General features: G+C 37.1%; 1 protein-coding gene across 1 annotated transcript in view; it reads left to right on the top strand.

Annotated features, from left to right (window-relative positions):
- Nucleotides 1–19,552, top strand: part of DGKB (diacylglycerol kinase beta) — a 723,782-nt gene that overhangs the window by 208,969 nt on the left and 495,261 nt on the right. The window contains 3 exon segments of the mRNA XM_047695654.1: nt 5,725–5,842; nt 7,969–8,057; nt 8,140–8,256. Coding sequence (XP_047551610.1) covers nt 5,725–5,842; nt 7,969–8,057; nt 8,140–8,256 — 324 coding nt within the window.

The following is a 19,552-nucleotide window of genomic DNA, read 5'->3' as shown; positions in this document are numbered from 1 at the left end:
AATGTAGTTTATCAGAATCTGATTCTCTATCAAATGCAAGAAAGTAAGAGTCATTTCCTTTCTCTTCTAAGAAGTCCATTAAACTTGGGGACCTGGGTGGCTCAGTTGGTTAAGTGTTTGCCTTTGACTCAGGTCATGATCCCGGAATCCCAGGATCAAACCCTCAGCAGACTCCCTGCTCAGTGGGGAGTCTGGTTCTCCTTCTGACCCCCTCTACCCCCATGTTCTCTTTCTCTCTCTCTCTCAAATAAATAAATGAAATCTTAAAAAAAAAAAAAAAGGAAGAAGAAGTCCATCAAACTTAGCATACCCAACATGAAATGGTACAATCTCTTAGGTCTGGAGGAAAACTGAGAGTTTGGGTGGCACTTGTGATTTTAATTACACCTGAGGCATAGTCATTTATACAGGAGACTTACTCTTCTTCCTTTGGAGTTCATCTCACTGAAGAATTTTTTTGAATTCAATTTTGAATGAAAGTATTTTATTTGAAAATAATTGCATCTAGCAATAAAGCTCTGCTCTAGTGATTAGCAAACTTTGTCTGTAAAGGAACAGAGAGAGTAAATAATTTAGGCTTTGTGGACCATAAGGTCTCTGTTGTAAATGCTCAGTACCTCTGTTACAACTGGTACAAAAGCAATCACAGTCACTAGGTAAAGGAAGGAGACCAATAAAACTTTATTGACAGAAATAGGTTGCCAGCCACATTTGACCCAATGGCCATAGTTTTCAGATCCCTGATTTAGCCAGTCACTAATCTGTCATATTACAAAGAGAAAGAGTTTTGATTTATTTTTAGTTATTTAGGAGAAAGGAATCTAATACCCTTTATTTAACTCACTTAAGACAACCTCAGCAAGATGCATGGACTAGTGAAGAGATAGTATGTTAGTAGTGAAGTTCATCAAATTGATCTTCACCTTGGCTCTGTTATTAACTAATGAGGTCATTTTGTGCTAGCCAGTCATCCTCTCTGGACACATTAAAAAGAAGGTAGGCAAGAATATCCTTTTCCTTTTCCAAAATACTTTGAGTTCGGACATTCCTTTTCTTAGGTGAACAAGATAATAATGCTCCAATTCCTAGTATCTGTAATCTTAGAACATTATTAGATTTTTCAAGGAAAATTCTTGACTTCCTATTATCATAAAAACAGAAATAGACATTTAAGTAGGAACCTGGCTTAATATAAGAATACTTTACCTTCTTAGTCTTGGATTGTAGTCCCCACATCTTGCACGTATGGTTTTTGGTGGATATGTGTTTTGATTTCTCTGCATGTGTCCTCAGAATCCTGGACTTTAAACTCTATATGTAATTTAAACTTTGCTGTTGATCAAAATGTTTTAGGACATTTTTTTTTTCAACTGTTTCAGCAAAGTAAAAGTAACTGTTTGGTGTGCCTCCCGATTTCTGATGGAATCTATTTCCTAATGAAATTTCTGAATATAATGGAGAGCTGAAGATGATGCATTCTTTATTGTGACAGAGATCACAAGTAGGCAGAGAGAGAGGGGGAAGGAGGCTCCCTGCTGAGCAGAGAGAAGATGATGCATTCTTAATAGACTAGGCTATATCTGGAAAAGTAATGCTTCACACTCTATTTTTTAAAATTTAATTTGGTTGAGATGTTGTTTAGCTGTTTATACATTGCTCAATCTAGAAAGGAATTACAAAGCTGGATAGATGCAATAATTCTTGACATTCCAGATTGGGTCACTCAAGGAAAATGACTATGCAATGTGATGGCCTGGTGAGTTTGCATTTGAACCCAAGTATGGTAGGTCCTGAGCCTGACTTCAGAAACTGGGGTCTGGAGATCAGCAGTTGATTGCATGCTGCTCAGAACTTTAAAATATCTCTTTGTATTCTCTTGGCCCAGACCTGATATAGCTCATCTTTTTGTCTAAAAGAGCATTTTCTTTCATATTGTTATAATTTTTTGGAGACGTTGAGCAGAAAAGTAAGGTAATTTTAGTGGTCCTTATTATTTAATGAGTTGGAATTAATTTGCAATGTTAGCTCTTAAATGTGTTGTAAGTGAAGTCATTTGAAACAGGGATGTGACCAAGTATGGGGGTTAGGAGCATTTTGGTTATGACATTAGTAAAATTTCTCCTTGAGGTCTTTTGAAAAAAAAAAAAAGATATTATTTATAATAGCCCTAGTTCACTTGAAGAGGGTGTGTGATCTTGGATGCATTTAGGGAAAAACTAAAGCTTTAGAAAACACTAAAATAATGAAGTCGGTTTCCAAAAGTTCCAACGGGCATTCTTGCCTTTGAAACCTCCTTTTGACTATAAGTGAGGGGAGGAAGGGGGGGAAGAATGTGGAGCTCATCTGTGAACTTGCCTACATTTCATTAAGTATTCCTCTCTCCTCATCAGTTCACAGAACTGAACTGCTTCCATTTTAAAACATAGTGTTCTACAAATATCAGGAATAAATTTCTCTTAACGATGTCTGGTAATGAAAAAGCGGGAACAAAATTTTTATGAAACAAAGTATGGTGAACCTACAAACATCCTTCTAAAGTCTTTGGGCTGCAACATTGAGATGTTACATAACTCAATCCAGTGATCGTAATAATATTTGCTGTTTATATAACACCAGTCTTCTGAGGAGCTAAACTGACTTCACAGGTATTGTATAATGAAACCTCTCCCACGGCCTGGGAGAGGAAAGTGGGTGCTTTCATTTTATTAGAGAGGAAAATAAGAAGAAATGGGAAATGTCTGATTCACATTTTCATAATGGTCCAGGAATCGAACCCTCTGGATTTCTTCATCATTTCTTGTTTAAAAAAAATGAATTCCTTTCTAGGACAATAAATATTTATTTGCAATAGAAGTACTAATAGGAATATGCTTTACCGGCTGATAGAATGGAGTAAGGGACAGATCCTCCCAGTCCCCCACGAAGTTTACCATCTAAATAAGACAAACGAGACAAGACATGAAAATACAGAGCGCTGGAGTATAATTTGCACTGCTGAGAAGTAGTTGGCTCCTGGTTTCAATTTCTTCTCTTGAAGTCACATACATATTTCATCCTTTGCATATTTTGGCGATGTATCCGGTTAAGAGCTATAAAGCTATTTAATTTGTTTTTTGGTAAAGTCTTTTATGTCTGGGTAATGGATTTGTACATCAGTTGCAGCCTGTAACATGGCTAAGTGTTCTGATTGACAGAACACCCACGTTCAGACTTGTTTATTTTTTGATAAGGAAAATGCCAGCTAACTTCGTCCATATGTGCTCTTCAAAAGGATGAGGCTTATTCACATGTAATGGACACTCATTTAAAAATAAAATGACAAGGATTATGAGAACAGTAATACATATGAAAATTAGGGTTTTTTCCCTTTCCTCTTTTCACTTCAGAATCTTAGTTTAAGCTAACTTTATCTATCTATATCTCTATATTATACCTATCTGTCTATCTATCTTTTCATCTACCTATCTATCTTTATATATTAAATTAACAGCCCCATTACTTAAGCTTTTCACTCAGGATGTTTTATTCTTTTTTGAGGGAATAGAACTTTTAAAATATTGACAGTCAGAAAAATACAGCAATGCTAAAGGAATATATAAAACATTCCATTCATATAATAAAGATATTAGAAATCCTATGATTCAAACAAATCAGCAATGGATTCAGAAATTACTATGAAGCCTATTTCTTAAGTTGTGGAAGGAAATTGAAACACCAGTGTTTCTACATAACTGCTTTTGTTGAGAGTTGTTAGGCCTTTGTCCAAAAAAAAAAAAAAGAATCTGAGCATTGTCAAGAACTGTGAAGAGTCTGAGAGTTACCCTACTTGTAAGTTAACAAGTTAGCTTGCTAACATTTCATGAATACTGGCAGAGGACATGAGACCCCTGGGTCAGAAAAAAAGGACTTCTTTATTTACAGCAAAGCAAGCAATAGGAGCTACATGTCTGAGGCATTTCTCTGGGCCTATAGAGTCTCACAGTGATGGAATGTGGCCCAAGGAATCACTGTGCACAGCATCAGACCTTGGAACCCTTGGCCTGGGGAAACTAAATCTTTTATAATGTGCAGTAAACAAACCTGCTTAACCTTTTCCTAGAAGGGAGAGATTATTTTTTATTATACTGGACAGTAAGTAAACCTGCCCTCTCCCCTGGAGGGAGATATATCTCTATTCAAGGCTATTTGTTTTTCAGATATCTTTGAAACGATAGTCTGGAAAAAAGGACAGTTCTTCTGCTTATAAAATGTGCAGAAATTCAAGACACCCATGGAGAATTATCTCCCAGGAAGCGTTTTCATTAATGTTTCATATTATGATGCAAATTTGACATTTCTGGTTCTAATGTGAGAATTAGTTACTATGGATTTAATCAAGGATTTCAAATTTGGTGGTTTATCTCTTGACTAGAAATAAGAAAAAGTGGCCAGGATGCATTATTATTAATATGTTAGCATCAAGAGAAATTAAATCATCTGGACATGTGTATGCTGTGTCACTACTACAGAAATTGTGTTAGTGTCCCAGCACATAGTAGGTGATCAAAAAGTTTTATTAGGTGAATGTATTCTGAAAAACAGACAACTGGGCTAATGTGAAAAATCATGTCCTGTAATGGTTTCTATAGAATGAGTGATGTCTAAAATGAATCTGAGTTTGATATAAGTGGGTGAATGGTGTACAAGGACTACATGTGAATGCAGAAAATGATACTAACAAAAGTAATGATATATAATAACTTCACTTAATATCTTGATCTTCTTGTAAGGAATTCAAGAGACTCATGAGCATCATATTATTTCATTTTACTTCAATCTGAACAATGCAGATATAATTAAATACCTATTAGAGAAGTAGTTATTATGAGTTATATAGTTTTACTTAGAAAGGTAAATCATAATTATAGTTGTTATGCTAAAATGTGAATTAATTTAAACCTAAGGTTTTATTGCAGCAAATAACTACAGTAATTGTTATAAATACAGTAATATAGTTTTAATATTTTAGCACCTTTCTATGAGACTAAAATCATTCATATTTTACAAAAGAGGAAGAACCAACATGGTAATATGATTAGGTCCTTAAAAAAATTTACCTTTTAAAATTTGCTATTTGTGACATACAAAAATATACTAATTTAAATTATAAGCTGTAAGTAATCCCCAATTGAAGTCTTAAAATATTACCAATAACTTACCTTGAAGTATTGATCTTTCCCCTCCCATTCAGTCCCATCCCTCTGCCTCCTAAGACCCCACCATCATGAAAGTTGCACATTCCTACTATTAAGCAAGGGTTAACATTCTTTCCGAGTTTTTATGTGTCACGCTCTTCCACTGAAGAATGTTTTCTCTTTCTTTATCCATTTATTTGTTTCTGGAATTGTGTTAGGGATAAAATATTCAGAGGCGAGGCAGATATGTCCTTGTTCTTCGGGAGTGCTCAGTTTGGCAGGTCATTATGATGGTTTGGGACATGCTGTTGGACTGTTGACATTAGACAAGAATGTGTGCGTTGCTATAGTATCCGAGATTTGTTAGCAGGATCTCATTCCACTAGAGCACATGTGTTTTTCTAGACTCTTTGGCGATCTTGGAGAAAGGCAGGGATGAAATAACAGATTGTCTTCAAATGCCTCAGTCCAGCTCTGAGTTTTATTGGCACTTGCATATTCCACTGTTTATTTCATTAAGTGAAATCTGTTTCTCTTACGTCCTGTGCAGAACGTGAAGGATGATGGACAGCATGTGTGGCGACTCAAGCACTTTAATAAACCTGCCTACTGCAATCTTTGCCTGAACATGCTGATTGGTGTGGGGAAGCAGGGTCTCTGCTGTTCCTGTGAGTACCTTTGCTTTGCCTGGATGTCATCACCTCCAACGATGAAAGTTTGATTTCATGGAATAATCCTATTTGTAGATGGAGACCTAAGAAATCATTCTGACCCTTCCTGTACGTTGGGTTTATGTTACCCTGTAGCACATTCCTAAATGTTTAGGTCACTCTAGCTTTAACTTTCTTCAGTTTTAGGAAACTCTCCCCTTGGAAAAGAGCTAAGGAAATTTTCCAATTCATCAGCCATTTTCTTTCCATTGTAGTTTGACTTACATATGATTCCCATTTTTTTCTGGGATAATTATGAGAATGCCCACTGGTTTCTTATATTTGTATCTTACTCATATTTGTCCTTTAATTTTCAAGTTAGCTACTTTATTCACATTGTCTTCCTATAATGAGCCAGTTCTTTTAGGTCATTAAAGAAAGAGTTGAATTAATTGATTATGAATTTGCACTCAAATGAAGTATACAAACCAATCTTACACCTCAGGCACTTGATTTTTAATGCTGTCTTGAGGAAAACCTTCCTATATGGTTAGTGGAAATTGGAACCCAAAGATTGCCATCTCATGAATTGTGGCCATTATTTCCACTTCAATACATTTATCTTTGCATTTTTCATTGTATTCTGTTGAGTGAGTACTGCCCACTAGAATTTTCTGGTGGAATATGTAACAATTAATTTATAAAAGCTACCTAAGTATTTTTAATTAATATTTATACCTGAGAAATATTACATTCTCTAATGCCCATGTTAAAACAGGGGACAATGTGTCCTTCTCACTAAAGTATGACATTCTCTTGGTCCAGCAATTTGTCCATCCATTTCCTTTTCTGCTATGTATGGAGTTACTGAAACTATCAAGTTTCCCAGCCCATTTTTGTGTATTTATTTTAAATCTAATTTCTTACTTGGCCTCCATACAATATATGGTTTTCTAATACTATTTTTAGGTAGCAGCTTCTTTGGTAGTATATCTGAGAATTGACTTCCTCTGAGATGTATTCTTTGACATTAAAACCATGTTTTAGTGATATTAATGAACACATTTAAGTGATATTAATAAAGTTATATGAAATTGCAGTATATCACTTCAGAGGGCAGTTTCTGGTGGCCACATTTGAAAGGCTAGTTATGCTAGAACGTTCTTTATGTGATATGTTTTTAAAATTTTCTTATTTTTAAGGTAAAGGATTTTTCATGGTAGATTCTACTTACAGGAGCATATGAAACAGAATGATAACACAAATAATGTGATTGATGTCATATAGTGAGTGAGAATTTTGTTCACAAATTATAACTAACCATTGTGGCAAATACAATCCTCAACATTATCACCAATATGGAAAAGAAGAAAAAGTCTGGCTTCTTTCTCAGTGTCACCAAAAGAAATCATAAATGTGGATATTTTGGAACAGTTTTACTATGCAAATATTATGTGGATTTAGTATTTTTCATTCTAATTCTATATATAAGGGTTTGTTTTTGTTTTATTGAGAGGAATATATGGTCATTTTTTCTTTAGTTCTTTTTGTATATTTATATATTTTTAGAAAATGTTGTTCCTTTTGGAGGAACAGTACCATGATGGCAAATGAGGGATAAACTTATACTGAAGGCCTGGCATGTATGATGAAATCTACTCTCTGGAAATGGACTAATCAGCCATTTAAGGTTTAGATAAATCAATAGAGAAAATAGCATAAACTCGTGGGCTTTTATTTCCATGCCCTCCAGCTGCTCTCATGCCTATACTTTGTAAAATATAGATCTCTTCCTTCTAGCAAATGACACCAAGCCATTTGGCAGTCATCAATTTGTCTTTAATATTTCTGTCATCTGGGAATTATTGTGAAAAATTTGAGTGAGGCCTGATTTAATTAAGCATTTCCTGCTATGCCATGATAGAGGAGTCTTGGTTTTTCACATGCATAATATTTCCTGTACTAATTGGCCTTTTGTATTCCATGGTAAAAACAGTCAACTTAGACATTTTCTTGATGTCGCTGATTGGATTGATTAGGGAGCAGTGGATATGAAATGAGGTTCTGTTAATGTCATTCTTTCCCTATAAAATTGCAATCAGGACCAGGATTAGCTCTGAATGCGTGTACATGTTTCTTTTCAGTTTGCAAGTACACAGTCCATGAACGCTGTGTGGCTAGAGCGCCTCCTTCTTGCATCAAGACTTATGTGAAGTCCAAGAAGAACACTGATGTAAGTGTGCAGCTCTGCTCACCTGCTTGGGGTGGTGTGTATGGATGGCTCTTCTTATCACGGTGCTCTTGTTCTGTTCTAGGTCATGCATCATTACTGGGTTGAAGGTAACTGCCCAACCAAGTGTGATAAGTGCCACAAAACGGTCAAATGTTACCAAGGCCTGACAGGACTGCATTGTGTTTGGTGTCAGATCACAGTGAGTAACACTGGAAAACAAATCTCTAGCATTCACTCACAGTGGAGACTGCGTATCCCATACCCTCCAAGAGTTTTATCCCGGGCGATCATCCTGAATTTTAGACTAAGCGGGCATAAAGTCATCTATCTCCCACCGGGATAAAGGTCGAAGTCAGATTTGTCCTCACAGAATCCAGAATTTTAGAGCTACTGACAACCTTAAAGACTATACCATTATGCAGATTCCACCAATGCTCCATGGAGCTCTGGGAGGTATCAGGAAGGTGATGAGATGTCATGGCTCATGGGTGGGTGACGCGTGCGGGACACAGTCTGAGTAGAATTTAGCTCTCCATCCCTAATGCTGTTTTAGAAGAAATTTCTATCTCACATGCTGTAAATTTATTTTAATAACAGAATCTATGGGCTTGCAAAGGGTAGACAGATGAATAATGTGATCCAAAGACTTAATTACATAGTGAAGATGCTTAAACCAAGAAAAACATAGCAAATTGTCGTTGACCGCATGGCTAGGCAGACATGCAGGTGGGTCCATATTTTAGTTCTTGATCCTTTTAAGAACTTATTTTGCCTTCTTCACAACATGTTGTTGCCTTACTCCTTCACTTGTATCATAATTTGAGGTATAAAATTTTACATATGGTATTTACATATAATGTTTATAGATGTAAACTAGTCATTGGAATGATATTGATGATTGAGAAAGAAGAGGTAAATTGGTCTTTTTCTGGGAAATTTTAGGACTCTTCTGGTTTGCGTAATTATCAATGCCTGGTTCAAATAGTTGGTAATTGCTAGAGTTTTGTGTTTAACTTCTGGAAATTAATTAGAATGTCATTTTTATAATATAGTACAGAAATATTTAGGGGATTATGTCCCCTCTCGCATACACACGTTAATTTTGTTTTGTTTTTCCAGCTAGTGTATGAGCCCTCTTGTTATAGGAAAAATTGTTCTTGCTTTTGTGGGATTAAAACAGTAGGGAGCAGTGTTTCAGTTTAAATTTTTCTGTAGTGCCCTTCAACCCCACACCCCACAAACCATTTACAATTTTTCTTAAACACACATATGCATACACACAGGATAATGAGAGAACGAACTGTGACTTGCATTTCAAAAATACGATTATATACTTTTTTTAAATGAACACATTTTCTTCAATCATTTTCAGCTATTACTCAGTTAAATTACATTTACATTTGAAATTTCCTCAATTATGGAAGAGTTTTATTTTTTTGAAGTGTTTGGTTATTATAATAAAATGTTTAACAATGATTTAAATTACACATATGGATTACTTAAACATGTTGAGTCCTCAGTTTTAAGAAGACCACAACTATTTGATCTTTTTAGAAAATTTGTACACATGATATTAGGTTTTTTGTTTTGTTTTTTGCTAAGTATCTATAAGAATACGTAGTTTTTGATTCAATATTGTAGAAGCCTGTTTCCCTAATTTCCCCATATAGTGCTTCTTTCCTTAGTCTGTCTTTACTTTAACATAAGCTGAATTTAGAGAATATCAGAATTTATTTCTCCCTTGTACTTCAAGTTTTTTTCCCATTCTTCATAAATTTCAAATGTAATATCTTAAGTTTATTATTTTGCTTTTCTTTTTTTATTTCTTAAAAAATTAATGTGTTTTAAATGTGTACACATTTTGAATACTCTAAAAATTTGCATGAGGCTTGTGAACTTCCAATACAAAGGCTTGTGAGTTTCTAGAATTTTCTTTATTTGACTGATCTCTTTCTTTCTTTTTTTTTTTTTTAAATATCCATGAGGTATGTCTTCTGCCCTTTCCATTCTATAGGAATGACTCTCCTTGAAGTTATCACTGCTGTTACTGACATTCAAGGAATCTTGAAATTCTTTTCTTGTTTTATATTCCATTTTGTTTTCCTAGTTTTCTTTCGTATGTTTTAATGTCCCTCTTATCTGTGACTCCATAAATCTAGATTGCTACCTCGACTACTTACCAGTTGTACATTTTTTTTAAAGATTTTGTTTATTTATTTGACAGACAGAGATCACAAGTAGGCAGAGAGGCAGGCAGAGAGGGAAGGGAAAGCAGGCTCCCTGCTGAGCGGAGAGCCCTATGTGGGGCTTGATCCCAGAACCCTGGAATCATGACCTGAGCCAAAGGCAGAGGCTTTAACCCACTGAGCCACCCAGGTGCCCCCAGCTGTACATTTATATTTGGTCTTAATCTTGGCCTCAGCCTTGTAAGAAATTGGGCCTTCCTGGGGCACCTGGGTGGCTCAGTCGGTTAAGCATCCCAACTCTTGGTTTTGGTTTAGGTCTTGATGTCAGCCTCATGGGATCAAACCCCACATTGGGCTCCTCACTAAGCATGAAGTCTGCTTTTCCCTCTCCTTCTACTCACCCCGCATCACCAGTCTTTCTTAAATAAATAAATAAATAAACAAATGAATAAAATCTTTTTAAAAGGAAAGAAATTTGTCCTCCTCCTTTTTGTAGGAAATAGGTTGTTACCTCTGAATAAACTATACTTTTAAAACTCTCAGGATTTCATGCCCAAATCAATTCAGAAAACGTGCCCCTGACATCTTATTCTTAAAATCAATGTGTAAATGAAGATGATTCTGTCACTATAGCAGAGCACAATATAAACCATAAATGTCTCTAAATCCTTTGGTTCTGTCTAGGAAACAAGGGAGCACTGAGGGGTTTAAGGAAGAGTTAAAAAAAAAAAAAAATGGCTGCCAACTTACTAAGCTCTGCAAAGTCCAGAGCCTTCTGGTGGGCCTCAGCCTTATTTTTTGCAAACCATGATCTCTAGAGGTCCTATGGGTATTGGGTTCATAAAACAAGACTTGCATAATTTTTTTTTAAAGTTCTCATGTATCCGGAGGAATATGTAACCCTCTCCAAAATAAGGTCATTCTCTATGCACTTTTGGATTTTTTTTTTAAGATTTTATTTATGTATTTGACAGAGAGAGATCACAAATAGGCAGAGAGGCAGGCAGAGAGAGAGAGAGAGAGGAGGAAGCAGGCTCTCTCCTGAGCAGAGAGCCCAAGGCGGGACTCAATCCTAGGACCCTGAGATCATGACCTGAGCCGAAGGCAGAGGCTTAACCACTGAGCCATCCAGACGCCCCTCACTTTTGGATTTTTAACTGTAAGCACTTTAAAGGACATATTTATTAATTTAATGATTTCATACCTAGTTAAACAAAATATATTTACCTAAGAATATTTATATATATGGTGTAATGTATACTTTCTTCTTGAACCATTATATGATGATTTTAGTATAAGGTTGATCTGTTCTCAACCCAGTGTTTTCCTACTATTACTGATTGCCTTTAAACAGACTGAATCTACTTTTTTATGTCCACATGCTTCCCAGAAAGTACTATTAATATAGAAAATACCTAGCAGAAGTTGTGAAAGAGATGGGCTCTGGCATCACAATGCTAAGCTTTAGGAAGACCTATCTGAATGGAGTCTTTAGGAAACAGATTGCAAAGAGAAACAAAGAGAATGAAACTTGGCTTCATTTCATGAGTTTCTCCAAGGCTATTGCTTTCTTTTATGTATTATTTTTGGAAATGGGTGGAGTCTTCTAAGTTCAACTGACCAGATTCTTAACAAGTTCACTGTCCAACAATTAAGATAGTAGTTGTATAATCTTGGAACAGGTATATAAGAAGCTTGGGGCAGTTTCCTAATTTATAAAATGGAGTTAACAATACCTATCATACAGGATTGTTTTAAGAATTAAATGTGTTAAAAAAAATCTGTGTAAGTGTGTTTAGAGCAAGACCTCACACATAAGAAGTACTCAGCAATTGACAATTATTATCATAGTGAAAACTGGGTGAAATACCCCAGGGACACAAAATCCCAACTCCTGGCTCACAGAGGGCACTCCATGAATATTACTCATGCCCTTTCTCTTTCACCTCTGGAAGGATCTAGTTGCGCAGTCTGAGTCAGAATAGAATAGCATCTTCATATTCTAAAATCATCCAGAACCATGTGGTCCTGAATCTCACTAAATCCTAGACTAAGCTGATTTATTTATATTCGTAAAAAGCAAGTATTCCAGCTCTCTATTTTCTATCAGACATGGTATCATCATGCTTGCAGTCATTGGAAATAAAGTTAGAAGTCAATTTCTTTTATTCTTGTCTTTCACCTTTCTCTCATATATTCAACCTATCACTGAGCCTTGACATTTTCTCCTTAAAATATCGCTCTCAGATTTGAGTTTTTGTAGCCATCATTCACAGCCCAAGTGCAAACTCTTAGCACCTCTTAACTAGATTAGAGTCAGACTCTCTTGGCTTAGCTCCCTAACAGAAGGTACTTTTCCTATAATGCAGGCTGCAAACCACCTCCAGAATCATCTTCTGAAAATACTAGTTTGTTATCATCTGCCACCTTCAGCACCCTATAATAGTTCTGTGATAATAAATGCAGCCCTCACTTCCTCCTACCCGACCTGGTTTTCAGTTCCTCAAATATCAGACCCGAGCCTAAGCACATGACGTATATGTTATTCCTTTCTACACACAGCCCCTGCTGTAGCTGTGGAGAACTGTGGGCAGACCCTTAGGAAGGCCATGCTTCCCGCTTGCCTGTTACTTTGCTGACTCTATTCCCCTGAGTGTATCCACCTTCAATTCTAACTACACCTGCAAAATCAAAATAAGGTCCATATCTGCCTTGAAATCGTCCTTGACACTAGTCGTTCTCTTTTTTGGAATACTTTCTATACAGTTACTCCATACCAGAAGAAAAGACTAAATGTTTTCCAGAGGTTTCACGTCTGCATATTAATGTTGTGCACACTTTTAGATTACATTGTGATCAAGCTCCTGGTCAAAAATATACTTTTTTTTTTTTTTTTTTAATCACCGAAAATGCTTGACAGAGTGTGGAGCTTAGGGGAGGTCCTTGGTAAGTTCACTTTAATCACGAATGTACTCATCTTCTTAATGTTAGATATGGAATTTTTTTTTTAAGATTTTTTATTTATTTGACAGAGAGAGACCACAAGTGGGCAGAGAGGCAGGCAGAGAGAGAGAGAGAGAGGAGGAAGCAGGCTCCCTGCTGAGCAGAGAGCCCGATGCAGGGCTCGATCCCAGGACCCTGAAATCATGACCTGAGCCGAAGGCAGAGGCTTAACACACTGAGCCACCCAGGCACCCCTAGATATGGAATTTTAAATACACATCTTTAAATTCTGTTTTTTAGAAGGTCATCCTATAATACCTCAGTCTGCATCAGGTATACAAGTAGGTTTACACAAATACTAAAGATAAGAACTCATTTTAAAGATTTTATTTATTTATTTGAGAGAGAGGCAGTGAGAGAGAGCATGAGCGAGGAGAAGGTCAGAGAGAGAAGCAGACTCCCCATGGAGCTGGGAGCCCGATGCGGGACTCGATCCCGGGACTCCCAGGATCATGCCCTGAGCCGAAGGCAGTCGTCCAACCAACTGAGCCACCCAGGCGTCCCAAGAACTCATTTTAATACCCACTTTTTAGTCAGCAATTGGTGGCTTCTTGAAAGGATACTAATTTGCCATCTTGAAGATATAAAATTAAGGTCTTAGGAAACTGAGTTTTATCTCCTGTTGCAAATCTAACCACTTAAAAAATAAAAACAGAAAACTCCTAAGAAGACTGTGAACTATCTTCTAGCATTTATGCAACCATTTTCTTGTGTGTTTTATAATTCAGTCAGCCAGGCTAAATATCTTCATTGGTTCTCTCTTCCTTCACTTGCTTACATTCTCTGTTCCTAAGATCCCACTGTGAATATGAGTTCAGTTCTGCTGAGAGTGTATTTCCTTGACATTTTTAAAAAACAAGTTGTAATTTGCTCCTGTTTGTACTAAAATGTCCCCAGTGAGGTGGGACTCAGCAAGATAGGAGGGTGATACATTTCATTTGAACTTGACAAAAGAAAGCCTACAATGGCTATGATTTATTTACTTTCGGTATCATGTGGGTCTACTCCTTTATTAAAGTATTAGGCTATGAGTAGTAGTGTTTCCAATGCCTTTCCAATAAGAAAATTTATGCTTTAGCAAATATCTGCATTAAAGCAAGATTCTGAATTTGCAAAATGTTAGAAACAAAAGAATGTATAAACCAACAATGTTCCTTTAAATCAGGGCACTTAGTTTTTCTTTAGAAGAATGACGTCTGTGTCTTATTTTCCTACAAATACACATGGAAATTTATTTTCTATTTTTTTTCCTCCCTTGACTTGTTAGATTCTAGTGCTTTCTTCTCAATATAGTACCCCAACTCTTTCCACAACTCCACCCTGTAAATACATACACGTGCATATACACACATTCACACGCATACGTACTTTCACATGTTTTCTTTTTCTTCCTAACTTGAGACAGCTTTTCCCAATAAACACAGATCTGGCTGTAAATTAGGTGCCATTGGAAATTGTCATAAACTCTGAAATTATTTCCAAGTGTTTAATTCATTTCCAGGAAAAGCTGGTTCATATTTTATGAATTTCCTAGATATAGGACTGATTCAGTTAATACAAAAGAGAATTTCTGGGGGCGCCTGGGTGGCTCAGTGGGTTAAGCCTCTGCCTTCGCCTCAGCTCATGATCCCAGGGTCCTAGGATCGAGCCCAACATCGGGCTTTCTGCTCCACAGGGAGCCTGCTCCCCCCTCTCTCTGCCTGCTTATGATCTCTGTCAAATAAAAAAATAAAATCTTAAAAAAAAAAAAGAATTTCTGTACATATAAAAATAAAATGACTTAAGGATTTCTGTGCCTTACTCTTAAAAAAATGCAAAGACACCCAGGAACCAAAATAAAACACTTAAAAGAAGGCAACAATTTCTTTTTGTTTTGTTAATTTAATTTTATTTTTTAAGTGTTCCAAGATTCATTGTTCATGCATCACACCCAGTGCTCCATGCAATCCATGCCCTCCTTAATACCCACCACCAGGCTCACCCATCCCCCTACCCCCCTCCCCTCCAAAACCCTCTGTTTATCAGAGTCCTCAGTCTCTCATGGTTCATCTTCCCCTCCAATTTTCCCCAGTTCACTTTTCCTTTCCTTCTAATGTCCTCCATGTTATTGAAGGTAACAATTTCTTATCTCTGGGGCTCCACTGGCCATTTTATTGAAGAGGCAGGATTCATCTGTGCTCTAGTTTATTTATATTCTTGATGAGGATTTTTGTATTTTCACTTCTGCTGATTTGGGATCTGGGTTATCTTTAAGACAATTTTCAATCTTGAGCATCTTACTGACACTGAAAAGGACTCAGCTGTGTCTTTTTCTTATACGCTTGTCTGTAAAATGTCATGGCGACAAGTTTAAGCAAATTGTTTTTATTGCTGATTATGTTTACCTTTTTCCTTTTTAAAATTATATTGAAAAATAACATACATGCAGAAGAATATAAATATCCTAAGGGTAGAACTGGATGAATTTTGCATAAATGAACAACTCATGTAATAAGAATCTGATCAAGAGAGGCGCCTGGTTGTCTCAGTGGGTTAAAGACTGCCTTTGGCTCAAGTCGTGATCTCGGGGTCCTGAGATCGACCTCTGCGTCGGGCTCTCTGCTAGGTGGGGAGCCTGCTTCCCCTCTCTCTCTTCCTGCCTCTCTGCCTATTTGTCATCTCTCTCTCTGTCAAATAAAGAAATAAAAAATCTTAAAAAAAAAAAAGTCTGATCAAGAAATAAAGCATTGTCAGTAACCTAAGATTTTGGATTGGGGGAGGGAAGGAGCTTTTAAAATCTATCATATGGGGGTGCCTGGGTGGCTCAGTTGGTTAAGTGACTGCCTTCAGCTCAGGTCATGATCCTGGAGTTCCAGGATTGAGTCCCGCATTGCGCTCCCTGCTCTGCAGGGAGTCTGCTTCTCCCTCTGACCCTCTCTCCTCTCATGCTCTCTTTCAATCTCTCTCTCTCAAGTAAATAAATAAAATCTTTTTTAAAAAATTTAAAATCTATCATATGGCTTGTATTTTTTGATATTTGCCTTTTTAAAATAGACTTTTTATTTTTAGAGCAGTTTAGGGCTCACAACAAAAAATGATCCTCACTTTTTTTTAAAGGGTTTCTTTCTTTCTTTCTTCCTTTCTTTCTTTATCTGAGAGCGAGGGAGAGAGAGTGTGTAAGCAGGGGAGGTGGGTGGGAGGAAGAGACAGAGAGAATCTCCAGCAGTCTCTATTCTGAACAGGGAACCTGAAGCAGGCTCCAAGCTGGGGGTGGGAGTCTCCAAACTGGGGTCTCCAACCAGGGCTCTGCTTCTTCCCATGACCCTGAGATTATGATCTGAGCAAAAACCGAAAGTGGGTCCCTTAACTGACTGGACTACCTAGGCTCCCCAAATGATGTTCACTCTTAATCTTCATAAATAGTACTGAGAACTATAAGTTACTTTTTTTGGCTTTCACATTTTGTACTTTGTCTTCAAGTGTGTCTCTCAGCAATATGGTGAATAAACTAGAACTGCTACACAAATTTGTCTTCTAGCTTTTGAAATGATGAGAATGATCAGTAGTTCCCATATGGTGTCCTCCGTTTTGACACTTTGAGTTTCATGCAATGTCATGGTGGTGTTGATGGCCACCCAAGTACATTGAGCAGCTCTCAGTTCCCAGTCTTTAAAAAAAAAAAAAAAAAAAAAAAAAAGTAAGGTATCAGTGCATGTTACTAGTTAATACAGAATTTGGGGGCAGGAGATTTTTTTTTGCACTGCATGTTCCTGTTTTACTGATGATCATATGACTACCGACTTTCTTCTAGAGTCTGCTACTTGACCATGTTCCTGCAGGATTCTGCCTCACAGCTGCCTGGACAAAGCTCAGGGATATAGACAAGACAGGCAAACTAAAAAGCCACATGCTAGTTTTATTTGGCGCTTATATTCTGAAATCCCCATACCCAAATATGAAAAGTTACCCCCTATACACATACTCTGTTCAGCTCAAGTGTGATTCTATTAAAGCCATTAGTTTTTTTTTCTTTTTAGCTGGAAAATGGTCTTTAAAAAAAGGAAAAAGACACAAAACTGTCATTAAGTTCATTTTATGTTTGCCATTGCTTCTTACATCTGGTAGGCCTCAAATAAATATACAGAAAGAATCGGTATCCTTTGCCATATCAGTTGCAAATTGTTGGAAACACATGGAATGGAGGCGTAGGGGAGAGGGAGGCCCTCAGATAGCATATCTGTGGTCGATGCGGGCACTCAGAGAGCCCTGCCCCTCTGTCCTTCAGAGTCGCATGTGAGGCTGTACGAACTTCAGGGAAGAGGAAAAAAATTCAGAACTTTCTCATTCCGTACACACAGGGATTTTTAATGTAGATCTTGCCTCTACAAATTAGAGGCTTCTTGGATTCTGCATTCTCAGATTTAAAGAGGTCATACAGGATCAAAAAACAAAAGCCTTTTTTGCTGTGACACCCTGGCATAGAAGAGCCTTAAGACTCATCGTTTGTTTTTGGTTTTTGTTCATTTTTTCATACTGATTGAGATGTAAGCTTCCCAGGACTGCCATCACAAAATGCCACAAAATGAGTAGCTTTAAACAGCAGAGCTTTATTCTCTTTTAGTACTGGAGGTCAGAAATTTGAAATCAAGGTCAGCAGGGTCAAGGTCAGCAGGGTCAGAGTCCATCTGAAGGGTGTCTGGGAGAACGCTTCCTTGTGGCTTCCTGGGCTCTGCTGGGAGCCTGCCCTCCTTGCTCTTCCTTGCCTTGTGGCTGCATCACCAGATCTTTTCCTGTGTTGCCACGTGGCCTCTTCCCTCCATCTTTGTCCCTGTAGGTCCAGATTTTTCTCTTCTTATGAGGACACCAGTCATTGGACCTGGGCTCCTCTTTATCCTGTAAAACTTGAGCTGAACCTGAGTACATCTACAGAGATCTTATTTCCAAATAAGTTCACATTCACAGCTATCAAGAGTGAGGACTTCAACATACCTTTTTTTTTTTTTTTGAAAAAAGAATACAAATGGGTTTTTAATAGATTGAAGGTAATCTTATAATTAAGGAAAGCAATGTACATTCTATATTCCTGTGAATTTTTTTCCTCTTAACATGTTTTTTTTATAAACATATATTTTTATCCCCAGGGGTACAGGTCTGTGAAACGCCAGGTTTACACACTTCACAGCATTCACCGTAGCACATATTCAACATACCTTTTGAGGAATCCATTGTCCATTATGTCCAAATCTCAAATTCCAGAGCCATGATTTATTCTAAGGAAATTGATTAAGTCCAATAAATTAATAATATATTTTCACCACCAAATTTTCATTTGCCAAATCAGAACATCCATTTACTTAGTTCTTTTGTACATGTGGCCTGAATCTCTGTCTTTTTTTTTTTATTTTAAATGTAATGTATTTTTAATAAAATTTCCCATGAGCTTTTTTTTTTTTTTTAATTTTTTTATTTTTTCAGCATAACAGTATTCATTATTTTTACACCACACCCAGTGCTCCATGCAATCTGTGCCCTCTACAATACCCACCACCTGGTGCCCCCAACCTCCCACCCCCCACCCCTTCAAAATTCTCAGATCGTTTTTCAGAGTCCATAGTCTCTCATGGTTCACCTCCCCTTCCAATTTCCCTCAACTCCCTTCTCCTCTCCATCTCCCCTTGTCCTCCATGCTATCTGTTATGCTCCACAAATAAGTGAAACCATCTGATAATTGACTCTCTCTGCTTGACTTATTTCACTCAGCATAATCTCTTCCAGTCCCGTCCATGTTGCTACAAAACTTGGGTATTCATCCTTTCTTTTTTCTTTTTTTTTTTTTTTTTTTACAGCTTTATAAACATATATTTTTATCCCCAGGGGTACAGGTCTGGGAATCGCCAGGTTTACACACTTCACAGCACTCACCATAGCACATACCCTCCCCGATATCCATAACCCCACCCCCTCTCCCAACCCTGAATCTCTGTCTTTAACACCTCTTGCCTCTTGACATAAATCAGCAGTGCTTGGGAAGAAGACTAAACCATTTTCTTAGAAGGAGTTTACATGTCACTGAGAAGCAGCTGCTAACCATGGATGTATATGGAGAGGTTCTTTCATTTCATGTAATGGGGCCTAATGTGTAGGAATCATTGCCCAAGTAGCCTTAACTCAGGGCGAGGAGTTAGTACGACAGATGTTTTAGATTGAAGGGCAACAGAATACCACTTCAGGGGAGTTCTATCACCAACAGTAAATCAACACTCTTTGGGCGTTTATGTTTGATTGCTAATTAACTGCTTACTAAGGTAAGCTTGTTTTGAAAATTAA

Source organism: Lutra lutra, chromosome 11 (genome assembly GCF_902655055.1).
Source record: "Lutra lutra chromosome 11, mLutLut1.2, whole genome shotgun sequence".
In the NCBI taxonomy this organism is placed as follows: domain Eukaryota; kingdom Metazoa; phylum Chordata; class Mammalia; order Carnivora; family Mustelidae; genus Lutra; species Lutra lutra.
Note: the sequence above shows the minus strand (reverse complement) of the source record. Positions and strands in the feature narration are given on the sequence as shown.